Source organism: Macaca nemestrina, chromosome 7 (genome assembly GCF_043159975.1).
Source record: "Macaca nemestrina isolate mMacNem1 chromosome 7, mMacNem.hap1, whole genome shotgun sequence".
In the NCBI taxonomy this organism is placed as follows: Eukaryota; Metazoa; Chordata; class Mammalia; order Primates; family Cercopithecidae; genus Macaca; species Macaca nemestrina.
The window spans coordinates 147,514,531-147,530,018 of record NC_092131.1 but is presented as its reverse complement, the minus strand read 5'-3'; the positions used below and the strand labels follow the sequence as shown (position 1 = coordinate 147,530,018).

Below are 15,488 nucleotides of genomic sequence, written 5' to 3'. Positions count from 1 at the left end.
AAATGTTTATACACTGCTGGTGGGAGTGTAAATTAGTTCAACTATTTATTATGGAAAGCAGTGTGGCGATTCCTCAAAGAACAAGAAACAGAATTACCATTTGAGTAAGCAATCCCAATACTGAGTACATGGCCAAAGGAATATCAAGCATTCTACCACAAACACATATGCACGTATATGTCCACGGCAGCACTACTCACAATAGCAAACACATGGAACCAACCTAAATGCCATCAACAGTACATCAGATAAAGAAAATGTGGTACCTATCCACTGTGGAATACTATGCAGCCATAAAAAGAATAAGATCATGTCCTTCACAGTGACATGGATGGAACTGGAGGCCATTATCTGAAGCAAACTAACACAGGAATAGAAAATCAAATACTAATCACTTACAAGTGGAAACTAAACGATGAGGACACAAGGACACTAAGGGGGCCACAACAGACACTGTGGCCTACTTGAGGGTAGGAGGAGGGAAAAGATGATTGATAAGAAAAAGTATCTGTCACGTACTAAGCTTACTACCTGGGTGACAAAATAATCTGTACACCAAAACCCCCATGACATACAATTTACCTATATAATAAACCTGGACATGAACCCCTGAATCTAAAACAAAAGTTAAAAAAACAGCTCCAATGTTAAAATTCATTCCACAGGTATTGCGTTCATGGAAACCAGTATATATTGTAATGATGAGGAAAATAAGGAAGAACTAATGTATCTACCTATATATTACTAAATACTGTTTAGCCCCATGAACAAAATTCAACACGCAACATGGTTAAAATCTTACATTGTAAAAGTTTCCATCAATTACTTGAAAAATTCATTCTAGATTTATGTAATAAATATTTTACAGAACATTGACTTAAGCTCTTTAGGAGCACATTAATGTCATAATGCATGATACATTTGAGTAAAAGGCAGTTAGGATTTGCATTGATCACTTTAAATTGAGCAAGGTATTTTTTCCCTGACATGTTTAATGGCATCCAATTATTCTGTCCTTTACAAATGTATACAATATATATCAAAGGCTAATAGTGGCAGGGTGAATTAAGTCTATTTATTACTATCATAAAGTACAGGTACTAATTTTGAAATGATTATAAATTCTGTAGACTCTGTTTTCCTCACAAAGCACAAGTATTCCTGTTGTCTTCAGAACAAAGCCTGTTATATTTACTTATCCAAATTAGTAGTCACCCTAAGGTTTCCAGTGATCTCTGTCAATTGAGTGCTGCACTAATGTGGGTAGCAATTTATTCATCTTATTCTAGATAAAACACACAAAGGCAAAGCTCTGTTACTCGTCTATGGATAAACCTCACATTACAGGTCTTTAAAGATACACATGTAAATCAAATTTAGCAAACACAAAGTATTTAAACCCAGAGTGGAGTATTTGCTATTCGAAGGAATTTGAATGCATTAAGATAAGTAATCAGATGTCCCCATTACAACCTGCTCTAATTTATCTACTTGTAGGATAATTTATATCGTGAATTTACCTTGAATGAGGCACATTTATAAATGACAGTTCTAGCTTAACGTCTTTTATTTGGTCTTTTTTTAAAACAATGCTTGAAACAAGATTTTCTCCTCTTAATTTATCTACATAAAGATATAACTATACTAGCTAGCCCCTTTAGAGACTAATATAGCAGCTTTAATATTTATACTCAAAGAACAAATGATCATACTTATACCTGACTCAGGGAATATCCTTGGATAAATGTCGAATTCCACCTACTTCAGAGAATTCTTGGGCACACAGGCAAGACACTGCCCTCCCCTGATATTACCTGTGTTTACACTCAAATCCTTTGTTTGAAATAGCTGCCTCTCTGCTCTTGACTCCCCAGGCCTCCACTGATCACTTCTCTCTCTGGTTCAGGCTTCTGGAATGTGATTTTTAGAATTAAAAACTAGGACATGTGATATGATCGAGACTCAATTCCAATTTGTTAAGGTTAAATAATATATATTTAAGAGTGCTCATGTTTTTTCACATCATGACAACTGTGAAATCAGGATACATGTATAATTCTTGGGAATGTTATGGTTTAATTGGTGTTTTTTTCTCCCTTAATAGTACATATTTCTTCTTATAATGAAGGACTTCTAGGCATCAATAAGCATATTTATTAAAAAGTATATACAAGTTGATGAACATAAAGTAATGCTTAGTTGTCTATTTTAAAACAGTTTGGCTGGGCACAGTGGCTCACACCTGTAATCCCAGCACATTGAGAGGCCAAGGCAGGCAGGTTGCTTGGAGCTTAAAAGTTTGAGACCAGCCTAGTCAATGTGGAAAACCCCATCTCTACAAAAAAATACAAAAGTGAGTGGGGCATGGTGGCATGTGCCTGTAGTCCCAGCTACTTGAGAGGCTGAGGCAGGAGAATCGCTTGAGCCTGGGAAACAGAGATTACAGTGAACCAACATGCATCACTGCACTCCAGCCTGGGTAACAGAATGAGACCCTGTCTCAAAAATATATATATATATTTTAATTTGCATATACTGAAATTACCTCTTTTGGCGTACGTTTCTGTGTTACGACAAATGCGTAGTCATGTATTAATCACCACAGTCAAGATACAGGACAATTCCATCATGCTTCAAAATTCCACATTACCACTTCATAGACAAACGCTTTTCCTACCAACAACGCTCTGCAGCACTGGTCCATTTTAGTCCCTCACGTTTTGTGTATTCCACAATGTCATATAAACGGAATTATACAGTATATATTCTTTTGAGCCTGTATTATTTCACTTGGCACAATGCACCAGATATTCATCTACATTGTGGCATGTATCAATTGTTACCTAGTTTTTATTGCTGAATAGTACTGCATTGTATGAACATTAAAAAGATTTCATTCACCACTTACTATGCTTACATTGTTTGTTTGGCAACATTATGGACAAAGCTTTTATAAACATTCACATACAGGATTTTGAGTATACTTGTTTTTATTTTTCTTGGGTGATTATCTATTAGAGTGTGATTTCTAGGCCTTATGATACATATATCTTTAACTTCATAAGGAACTATCAAACTTCTTTGAAAGTAGTTGTAAAATTTTACATTTCCAGCAGCAATGTATGAGTTTCAGTTGCTCTGCATCTTTGCAAGCACTGGGTATCATCAGTTCTTCTTTATTTTTGTTTTAACATACACAAAATAGCATCTCAACATGGCTTCAATTTGTATTCATCTGAGGACTAATAACATTGAGTATCTCCATATGTGCTTATTTGATATCCATATATTTTCTTTAGCAAAGTATCTGCATATCTTTTGTCCATTTATTTAATGAGTTGTTTATTGTTGAGTTTGGGGACATATTTGTGTATTCCATATACAAACCCTTTGTCAGATATGAAATTTGCAACTATTTCATCCCAGTCTGTGGCTAGTCTTTTCATTTTTATAACAATCTCTTTCAGAGAACAAAAGGTTTTCACTTCCAAAAAGTCGAATTTGATGAAGTCATTTTTTGCCTTTTATAGATCATAGCTTTGCTATCATAAGAATTACTTGCCTCACTCGAGGCCAAAAATATTTTCTCCTATGTTTTCATATGGAAATTTTATACCTTGGGGTATTACAATTTGGCCTATGATCCATTTAGATGTTGTTTTATAGAGGGTGTAAAGTTTGAGTTAAGGTTCATCTATAATTATTAAATTACAATTGAGTAATTAATTAGAAACTAATTTTCAAAGGCACGTCCAATTGTTCCAGCACCACATCATTCATTAAAAATACTACACTTCCCCTTTTGAATTGCCTTTGTACCTTCATCATAAATCAATTGACCAAATGTGTGCAGGTCCATTTCTGACATCTCTAGTCTGTTCCACTGATCTAACACTATACCTTATCACCAATGTGACACTGTAGTAATTACTGTAGCTTTATAATGTCTTGAACTCAGGTAGTAATAGTTCACCATGTTCTTCTCTTCAAAACAGTGTACTATTCTACTACTTCTCCCTCTCTATAAAAATTTTAACAGCCAGCCAGTCACGGTGGCTCATGCCTGTAATCCCAGCATTTTGGGAGGCCAAGGCGGGCAGATCACCTGAGGTTAGGAGTCTGAGACCAGCCTGACCAACATGAAGAAACCCCGTGTCTACTAACAATACAAAATTAGCCAGACGTGGTGGCACATGTCTGTAATTCCAGTTACTCAGGAGGCTGAGGCAGGAGAATCACTTGAACCCAGGAGACGGAGGTTGCAGTGAGCCAAGATGGCACCACTGCACTCCAGCCTGGGCAGCAAGAGTGAAACTCTGTCTCAAAAAAACAAACAAAAAACAACAAAAAATTAACAGCCTGCTGGGATTTTGACTGAGAACTTATTAAATACATACACTAATTCACAGACAACCGATGTCTTAACAATACTGAATCTTCAATTCATGGGCACAGTATATGTCTCCACTTATTTATGTCTTTATTAATTCCTTTTTATTACTGTCTTATGGTTTTCAGCATACAAATCCTACCAAGGATTTCTTCTGTATGTGTACAAGAGTGTAAATGTTACTTTGAGAATAAAATCCAAAATCCAATTGTTCATTTCCTATACAAAAGAAAGATTTTTGTACATTGATTTGGTATCCTGAAACCTCACTAACCTCATTTTATTAATTGTAGGATCTTTTTTCAGATTTCTTGGGATTTTGTACATTAATAATTATTAAAGAGAGGCAATTATTTTTCTTCCTGTTCACTCTGTACACATATTATTTCTTTTTCTTTCCTCAGTGCACTTGCAAAGGCTGCCAGTCTGACTTTGTATAGGAGTGGTAACACAGACATGTTTGCTTTGTTCTCAGTCTTAAGGAAAATCTACTGAGTCTGTCATCATCAAATATGTTAGCTGGAGGTTTTATTCATGCCTTTTATAAGCTTAAGGAAGTTGCCCCCTACTCTTTAAGAGTTTCTATCATGAATGACTTTTGAATTTTGTTTAATGCTTTTTCTCATCAATTAGGACGATAATAATTTTTCTTCTGTAGTCTATATGGTAAATTACTTTGGTTCATTTTTGATTGTTGAAATAACTTTACATTTCAGTAGTAAATCCTACTTTGTCAAAATGTATGCTTTTCATATATATATATATAAATTCAATTGCATAACTTTTTTGAAGATATACTATATAGACTATATCATATATTACATATATGTGTGTATGTATATATACACATACATATATATACACACACACACATATATATATATATATCACCTCTTCTGGTCTATAAATCATGTAGTCTATAGACTATATATGGCCTCCTAAAACATATGGGGAATTCTCTCCTTTTTTACTGTCTCAAAGAGATTGTGATGAAATGGTATTAATTCTTTTTTTTGTTGTTGTTGTTGTTGTTGTTGTTGTTGTTGTTGTTGTTGTTGAGACGGAGTCTCGCTCTGTCGCCCGGGCTGGAGTGCAGTGGCCGGATCTCAGCTCACTGCAAGCTCCGCCTCCCGGGTTTACGCCATTCTCCTGCCTCAGCCTCCCGTGTAGCTGGGACTACAGGTGCCCGCCACCTCGCCCGGCTAATTTTTTTGTATTTTTAGTAGAGACGGGGTTTCACCGTGTTAGCCAGGATGGTCTCAATCTCCTGACCTCGTGATCCGCCCGTCTCGGCCTCCCAAAGTGCTAGGATTACAGGCTTGAGCCACGGCGCCCGGCTAATTCATTCTTAAATATTTGGTAGAATTTAACAGTGAAAATGTGTGGGCCTATATTTCTTCTTTATTATTGGGAGGTGTTAAAACAACAATTCAACTAATCTAATAGGTATTAAATGAAGAGCCAATGTCAAAACAACATATGCTTTGGATGAAATAAATAGTACATATTGTAATGATGAAGACAGCTAAAAGAAATAATGAGAAAAAATATTACATGTGGGACAAGATGACCCTTTATTATGGAAACCTGCCCTGTACATGGTAAGATGTTCAGTTTGCATCTCTGAACTCTGCCCATCTTATGCCAGGAGCACATCCCAAGTCCCTCAATTATCATACCCAAAATGTCTCCTGACATTGCCAAGTGTCACTTAGGGTGGTAGGCAAAAGTAATCCAGTTCAGAGCCATTACTATAGAGGCTTTAGATTCAGACTGAGCTAAGTTTCGATTTCATGAATAGCTTCAAGACATTATACAACTTATTTAACCCTTCTAATCCAAAATTTTCTCATCTGTTCAATGACAATTACTATACTATTCTTATAAAAGTATTGTAAAGATTAAATAAGTTAATGCATATAATATTTAGAATGGTAATTGATAAGCACTCAAATAATAGTAGCAATTAACTATTAAGGAATGAGACAAAGCACAAAGGACAACTGAATAAAAGAACTAACTGCTCATGGAAGAAAGGTGGATAAAGTAAACATAAGTAATACTTGAAATGTGTTTGGAAAATAGTTTTACCTTGAAAAATTGCATTTCTAAATGAAAGAATTCATTGCTCCAGAATAAACTGATAAAGTATAGGGAAAGTTAGGGAACCAGATCAAAAAATAAGAAATAAATGTGCTCTATTTCCTAACTCATAATTTGAAACAAAAGTCATGCTATGGGTGTTTATTCATGACCATATATAAACATTTTTGGAAAACTTTAATTCACCACTTATGGAGTTAAAAATAAGATTTCTTCCTTCTAAATCAATGTAGAAGAATAATAAAGGCCAACAAAATAGTCCAAATAATAATAAAAAAATTGAATAGAAATACAGGAGACAATAAAAATCAGAAAGCATAAAATAAGAGAGAACACTTTCCATGTGTGACAATTGTGACAATAAATATACAGATGATACAGGATTAAAGTAACAGGGTTAAATTAAAGCTTTTTACAATAATCATACAAGTACAAACTAGAAAACCAAAGAAGAGGGGGCAAACAAGTTAAAAAGATGGCTAGATTGAGAAGTGACACCACCATGAGACTAGAGTAGGAAATACCAGTCTTCATCTTCCCTGCGAAAAATAAAATATAGACAGCAATTTACAAATCACAAAAGCCCTAGCAGGGCTCAAAGGCCTATTAAACAATCTGCAGCAACACAACGAAGCAACACAGATAATATCTAAATAGAAAGGATAGAAAGGATCACTGGTGAGATTAGCATACCTGAGACACCAGGAGATGGCTAGGAACAAAGAAAAAAAGCACAGGTTACCAGTATCAGCCATGCAGCAGGAACTATCATGGTCCCCAGTGGCCTGCTCCACAGAGGACACTAGAATGCTTTGCTACTGAGGTAACCAACCAGTTACCGCCAGGGAATCACAGAAAGAGAGATGTAGCTGCATTCCCCATAACCTTACTATGAAGCCACAATGATAAAGGAGCTGCCATTTCTCCCAAACCTACATGTGTCTTGAAGCCTGAGCAGCAGCTTTCTTGTGAGTGTCCACCAGACTCAGGCTATGTAACTATACCCACCCATGTCTCAGACACCACAGTCATCCTTGTAGTGAGTTAGTTCACACTCTGGGCCTGGACCCAAGCTCTCACTGTGCATGTCTGTGTTCCAGGATTGGGCTAAGCTACATAGAGAAGTAGGCCCTGCCTTTACCCCAGAACTGGTGTAACTGCAAACACCTATTCTCTCATTCTTGGCTCTCTGACTGCTTCAAAAAACCCTGTTTGTCACATACTGTTGCCAACATGGTAGGAGAATTGACTGTGCCCCACACACCCGTGCCATTTCCAACCTGGATCTCTGAACTGAAGTCCTTCAATACATGCCTGTACTTTAGGCCTCGGTTCCATGGCTGCTTCATGGGTACCACTCATTGGACATGGGTACCACTGCAACCATGAGCAGGCCCACAAACCAGACCCACTGCCAACAAGAATCCACTTAGCCACAGCTTCCCCAGAGGGAGAAAAATAGATCAGGAGAATCTTAGCAGTCATTGCCACTGAAGATTCCAACAACGCTTGCAGCCAATGCAGACATTCAGGCCACTGAGGATCTCGTAAATATTTACTGATATCAACTTCAGTTGTCAGGGCCACAAAGTAGCTATAAAGATGCACCCTCGCTACTGCCAGAACTGTGGCACCTCACCCAGCAAGCACCCATGCACTCTACCATAGGAAAAAGTTTTTCCATCAGGAAACCAACCTATAAAGTCTGAAAGAGGTGATTCCTCCACCAAACATTCAAATGTCAGCATAAGGCAACAAGAAACATGGAAAAAAAAAAAAAAAAGGAGAAATATCTCCAAAGGAACACAAGAATTTTACCACAGATGACCTTAATAAGATGGAGACACACAAACTGCCTGACATATAGTTCAAAATAACTATTTTAGAGAAGCTCAATGAGCTTCAGGAATACAGAGAAACAATACATTAAGATCAAATACATGGCCAAAATGAGAAATTTAACAGAAAGATTAAAATTATTACTATTGTTTCTTTAAAGACAGGGTCTTACTATGCTGCTCAGGCTGGATTTGACCTTCTGTTTTCAAGTTATCAACCCACCTCAGCCTCTTGAGCAGCTGACACTATAGACACATGCCAGCACACTTGGATTGATTTCTTAAAATACAATCTCCACAGCTAAAAAATAACAGATACAGTGAGAAATGCAATACAGAACATCAACAGAAGAGTGGATGAAGCAGAAGAAAGAATCTGTGAACTTAAAAACAGGTTATTTGAAAATATACAGTCAGAGAAGATCAAAAGAATACAAAATAAAGAAAGCTTACAGGATTCATGAGACAGCATGAAGAGTATATTTTTGAACATGAGAATTCAGGAAGGAGAAGGCCAAAAAATTTAATGTAATAATAGAAGAAAATTTTCCACATCTTGAGAAATATATAAATATGCAGGTATGGAAAGGTCAAAGGCCTCCAATCAGATTCTATTCAAATAAGACTACACCAAGACAAATTATAATGAAATTGTCAAGAATCACAAGGAAAAAGAGCATCCTGAAAACAGTTAGAGAAAAGCAGCATATCATTTAAGGGAGTTCCATTAAAGCTAGCAGTGGACTTGTCAGTAGGCACCTTACAAACTGGGCAAAAGTGGTATAATACATTCAAAGTGCTTAAGGAAAAAAAATATGCCAACCAAGGATACTTGATCCAGAAAACTGAATCTTAGAAATGAAGAAGAGATAAAGACTTTCCAAGACAAACAAAAGTTGGGAGAGTTCCTCACCACCAGACATATCTTACATAAAATGCTAAAGGGAATTCTTCATGTTGAAATAAAATGATACTAATAAGTAACAAACTCATGGGATGTTATAAAGCTCACCAGAAAAGTAAGGACACAAATTCAGATTACTGTAATGCCATAATGGTGATGTAGAAAAACTTACATTTGTAGTGTGAAGGTAAACAGGTAAAATCATTAAACATATTAATAGCCACAATAATTTGTTAAAGGAAAACGATACAAGAAGATGTAAATTGTGACACCAAAAAAAAATTGGGGAGAAGGGGGATATGGAGTAAAAGTATAGTTTTTAATTTAATCAAAATTATTAGCTTAAAATTGCATTTTATAAGATGTTCTATGTATGACTCATGGTAACCACAAAACAAAAACCTATGGCAGACACAAAAAATACGTAAAATAAGGAATCAAAGCATACCACTAGAAAAAATCACCAAATCAGAAAGACAACCATAGAAGAAGAAAGGAATAAAAGGATCTTCGAAACAACCAGAAAACAATGTTTAAAGTGGCAGTGGTAAATTCTTACCTATCAATAATTACCATGAATACAAGTAGATTAATTTCTCTAATCAAAACACAGAGTCCCTGCATGGATAGAAAGACCCACCTATACTGTATAGTTACCTAGATGCCTTTAAAAGACCCAATTCATCTTTAAGAAAACAAAGATTGAAAGGAAAAGGGTGGGAAAAGATATTTCATGCAAACAGAAACCACAGGAAAGCAAGGGTAGCTACATTTACATCTGATAAAATATACTCTTGATATGGTTTGGTTATGTCCCCACCCACATCTCATCTTGAATTGTAGTTCCTGTAATCCCCACATGTTGTGGGAGGGACCCAGTGGGAGTAACTGAATCATGGGGGCAGATTTTTCCTGTGCTGTTCTCATCACAGCGAGTAAATATTATGAGATCTGTGAGGCCTCCCAAGCCAAGTGGAACTATGAGTCCATTAAACCTCTTTGTCTTTATAAATTACCCTATCTTAGGTATGTCTTCATTAGCAGTGTAAGAACAGACTAATAAAATACCTTAAGTATAACTTGATAAAATGAAACAAAGAAGGTTATTCATTCATGATAAAAGTGGTCAACTGATCAAGAAGATATAACAATTATAAACACATATGCACCCAACATTGGAACAGTTAATATATAAAACAAATATTAAGATATCTGATGGAGAGATTGACTGCAATAAAAAAATAACGAGGGGAATTCAAAACCCCACTTTGAACTATGGACAGATCATCCAGACAGAAAGTCAACAAGGAAACACTGGACTTGAATTTCACTTTAGACCAAATAGACCTAGCAGACATATATGGATCATTCCATCCAACAGAAGAGAGAACAGAAGAGGGGGCCCAGAAATAAATCCATATATTACAGTCAACTGATTTTCTGTAAACATGCCAAAAACACATAATGGAGAAAGTAAGATCTGTTTAATGAATGGTGATGGGAAAACTGGAAATCAACATGGAAAACAAAATAGAACCTCACCTCACACTACATACAAAATTCAAGTCAACATGGCTCAAATATTTATATTTAAGACCTGAAACTATAAAACATAGGGAGAAATCTTCATGACACTTGTCTAGGCAAAGAATTTTTGGATAGGACCCCAAAAGCACTGGAAACAAGAACAAAATTGACAAGTGAGATGACATCAAACCAAAAGTTTCTGCACATCAAAGGAAACAATCAACAGAGTAAAGTGGCTGCACAGGAGAAAATATTTTAAAACCATACATCTGATTAGAAATTAATATCCAAAATATATGATGAATTCAACACCAAAACCAAATTTAAAAAAAAAAACACATAATTTAAAAATGGGAAAAAACTAGAATTTTTTTTGCCTAAGACATATACATGGCCAACAAGGGTATTTTGAAATGCTCACCATCACTAATCATTTGAGAAATGTGAATCAAAACCATAATGAGCTATCACCTCACACCTGTTAGAATGGCAATTACCAAACAAACAAACAAAAAAGATAGAAAGTATTGGGAAGGATGTGGAAATAGGGAAACCTTGAACACTATTAGTGAGAATGTAAATTACTATAGCCATTATGGTAAACAGCATGGAGATTCCTAAAAATAAAGCTGCTATCTAATTCATATTCCCACTACTGGGTATATATTCAAAGAACATAAAGTCAGTATACTGAAGACATATTTGCCCTCCCATGTTCTCTGCAGCATTATTCACAATAGCCAAGGTATGGAATTAACCGAAGTGTCCATCAATGGATGAAAAGATAAAAATTGGCATATATATACAATGGACTACTATTAAGCCTTTAAAAAACGCTGTCGTATGTGACAACATAAGTAAACCTGGAGATCATTAAGTGAAATAATCCAAGAACAAAAAGATAAACACTGCATGATCCCAATTAAGTGGAATCTGAAAAAACTGAACTCACAGAAACAGAGAATAAAATGGTGATTACCAGAGGCTGGGGTATAGAGGGATTGAGGAGCTAGTGGTCAAAGGAAAGAACATTCCATTTAAATAGGAAGAATAAGTTCAAGAGACCTATTATACATCATGGTGACTACAGTTAATAATTATTATATAACTAAAAATTGCTTTAAAATTTAATGTTTAGTGTTTTCATCACAAAAAATAAGAATGTGAGGTATTATGTATGTTAAATCGCTTGATTTACTCATTCCATTATATATATATATATTTATTTATTTATTTATATCAAAACACTCATATAGAAGTGAAAAAGAAACTTTTTAGGTAGATAGTGAGGGTAAGGAAGTCCTTGATGAGGTTTTTCTTTTGATAAAAAGCAGCCTCAAAATCATTTTCTAACAAAGAGCAGCCTGTACAATTGAGCTGCAGACATAGACAAGCAAGCTGGAAGCTTGCACAGGCAAATGCCAGCAGTTGTACCAATGGAAAAATACTAGCTGGGATTAGGCATGTTAAGAATGGTGGCTCCATCTTCCCTTCTTTGCCAGCCATGTGTACAGTAAAAATCAAACAAGATGGTGCTAGCCAAGTGGAAAGTCTATTTGCACAATAATATTGGGGTGAGGCAACCAGCCTTCCCCATGTGCTTTGCAAACGTCACACCTGAGAGAAGTAAATCTGTGAGACCTACATAACTCAGACACCTCCTCCTCAAGCTTGCCTATAAAATCTGCTGCAGTCTGCCACTTTTCTCATTTTTGGACGCTTCTTTCTCTCTTGCAAGGAGCTGCTCTCCTCTCTCCTTTCTTCTGTCTTTTAAACTTTCCACTCCTTAACCCACTCACATGTGTTTGTGTCCTTAATTTTCTTGGTGCAAGACAATGAATCCTGGGTATTTATCCCAGACAACGATGCCATTTTAACATCATGTTGTACACCATAAACATATAGAATGTTTACTTGTGAACTAAAAAAATAAAAATAAAAACCATAATTTTGTAACAGGCCCATATAATTGTAAACATACCAATTTGTAATGTGGAGATAGAATTTAATTAAATTACCTTAATCGTGATGAAAATACTCTTTTGTAGTGTGAATTGAACAAACTAAACTTTAGTAAAATTTAAGAACTTATATTTAGCCTTAGCATGACAAAAAAAAATTTACAAGAAAGAATATTTCAGTTACTTTAAAGACTAAATGTAATTTAAATTTAAATTCAGTATTAAGGAGGGAGAAGTCAAGATGGCACTCAAGAAGAGGAATGAGAGTAATGAGTGAATTTAGCAACTAAAACTGAAACATACAGGTTCTCACACTCGGACTGACTAGGCAAACAAATCAACCCACAGAGAATGAAGAAAAGCAGAGTGGGGTAATGACCCACCCAGGGGTGGCACAGAGCCAAAGGAACCCCCAACCCCACACAAGGGAAATGGTGAGCGATTGTGCAAACCTGCCTGGGTTCTTCTCCCATGGACCTTTGCAACCCTGGCATCAGGAGATTCCCCTCATGAGCCCACACCATCAGAGCCTTGGGTCCAATACACAATAACTTTCATATTTCTTTTCTTTTGAGATGGAGTTTCGCTCTTGTTGCCCAGGCTGGAGTGCGATGGCGCGATCTCAGCTCAACACAACCTCTGCCTCCCGGGTTCAAGCAATTGGGATTACATGCACCACCATGCCTGGCTAATTTTGTATTTTTAGTAGAGACGGGGTTTCTCCATGTTGGTCAGGCTGGTCTCAAACTCCCGACCTCGGGCGATCCTTCCACCTTGGCCTCCCAAAGTACTGGGATTACAGGCATGAGCCATGGCGCCCAGCCAACTTTGGTATTTCAATGTTAGTATCTTACCAATAACCTTTTGAGAGGTGACAACATGCTAGCAGCCCTCACTCTTGGCACCTCCTCGGTCTCGGAGTCCACTCTGCCAGCATTTGAGGAGCCCTTCAGCCTGCCACGGCACTGTGGGAGACCCTCTCTGGGCTGGCCGAGGTCGGAGCCAGCTCCCTCTGCTTGTGGGGAGGTGTGAAGGGAGAGGCGCAGGTGAGAACCCTGGCTGAGCTCGGTGCTCACAGGCCACACTCAGAGCTGCTGGCCGATGCCACCGGCCCAGGGCAGTGACAGGCTTAGCGCCTGGGCCAACAGCTGCAGAGGGTGCGCTGGGTCCCCCAGCAGTGATGGCCCACCTGCATTGCACTCGAATTCTCCCCGGGATTCAGCTGCCTCCCAGAACGGCAGGGCTCGGGACCTGCAGCCGGCAATACCCGAGCCTCCCTCCCTCCCCCTCCTCCCTGGGCTCCTGTGCAGCCTGAGCATCCCCAACAACCGCCCAAGGGCTGAGGAGTGCGGGGCCCACGGCGTAGGACTGGCAGGCAACTCGACCTGCAACCCCAGTGCCCCATCCACTAGGTGAAGCCATCCGCTAGGTGCCCCATCCACTAGGTGAAGCTGGGCTCCTGAGTCTAGTGGGGAGGAGAACTTTTATGTCTAGCTAAGTGATCATAAATGCACCAATCAGCACTCTGTGTCTACCTCAGGGATTGTAAATGCAACAATCAGCATTCTGTCAAAACGGACCAATCAGCTATCTGTAAAATGGACCAATCAGCAGGATGTGGGTGGGGTCAGATAAGGGAATAAACGGCAGGTTGCGGGAACCAGCCAGAAGCTACCCGCTCAGGTCCCCTTCAACACCTCCCTGGAAGCTTTGTTTATTTGCTGTTTGCAATAAATCTTGCTGTTGCTCACTTTTTGGGTCCCTGCAGCCTTTATCAGCTATAACACACTCACTGCGAAGGTCTGCAAAGGTCTGCAGCTTCACTCCTGAAGCCAGCAAGACCACGAACCCACCAGAAGGATGAAACTGCAGACACACCATCTTTAAGAACTGTAACACTCACTGTAAGGGTCCGCGGCTTCATTCTTGAAGTCAATGAGACCAAGAACCCACCAATTTCGGACACACTTTATCTATTGGAAGGGCTGTGTGGAGTCTCAGCAGAGTAGCTACTCAGACACACACAGAGAACCAGGAGTTTTACATATTCTGGCCCTGAGATCCCCAGCAAGGCAGGTGAACCATCTGTACATAGCCCTAGGAAAGGGGCTGAATTCAGGGAACCAAACAAAATCATTCTGTGGGCCCCACTCCCATGGTACCTCACAAGTTAAGACCTACTGGCTTGGAATTCCAGCCAGTCAACAGCAACAGGCTGAAGTCTGTTCCTGTGGGAAGGGCAGCTGCCACCTCAGTGGTTTGATAGACTCAGCCATTCCAGCCTGCAAGCACTGGAGAACCCAAAGGGTCCAGATGAGGAAGGGTCCCCCACAATGCAGTACAACTTCTCTGCCAGATCATGGCCAGACAACATCTTTAAGCAGGGCCCCAATCCATTCTTCTTCAGTGGGCAGGACCTCCCTGTGGGGGCTTCAGCCACTTCAGCCAGGGTTATACACACAGAGCTCTAACCTCTCCCTGGTACAGAGCTCCCATAGAAAGGGGTGGCTACCATCTCTGTGGTTTGGTAGACTAAGCCATTCCAGCGTGCCAGCACTAGGCATTCCAAATGGTCCAGAAAAACAAGGGTCCCCACTACAATGCAGCACATCTGCTCTACAAAAAAAGCAGCCAGACTGCTTCTTTAAGCAAGACCCTGATACCATTCCTTCTGACTGGGTGAGACCTCCCAACAGGGGTCTCCAGCCACCTCCTACAGGCACACTTGGGCCAGCAACAGGTCAGTACCCTCCCTGAGATGGAGC

General features: G+C 38.5%; 1 protein-coding gene across 1 annotated transcript; it reads right to left on the bottom strand.

Annotated features, from left to right (window-relative positions):
- Nucleotides 1-1,429: 1,429 nt before the first annotated feature.
- Nucleotides 1,430-14,604, bottom strand: LOC139364029 (uncharacterized). Its single transcript, XM_071099253.1, has 4 exons — nt 14,475-14,604; nt 13,913-14,188; nt 13,578-13,738; nt 1,430-1,910 (listed from the first exon to the last, which is right to left on the bottom strand). The coding sequence occupies exons 1-4, from the start codon at nt 14,602-14,604 to the stop codon at nt 1,827-1,829; spliced, it is 651 nt and encodes a 216-aa protein (XP_070955354.1). The 3' UTR covers nt 1,430-1,826.
- Between the last annotated feature and the right edge of the window lie 884 nt (nt 14,605-15,488).

Excerpts from the sequence above, each read along its gene's own strand:
- LOC139364029 (XM_071099253.1), bottom strand. The coding sequence starts at position 14,604 with ATGGTGTGTCTGCAGTTTCATCCTTCTGGTGGGTTCGTGGTCTTGCTG. Across the intron at positions 14,189-14,474 it reads AGGCTGCAGGGACCCAAAAA|ACTCAGGAGCCCAGCTTCAC; the intron begins GTGAGCAACAGC and ends CCTCCCCACTAG. Across the intron at positions 1,911-13,577 it reads CACCTCTCAAAAGGTTATTG|AAGCCTGAACCAGAGAGAGA; the intron begins GTAAGATACTAA and ends ATCACATTCCAG.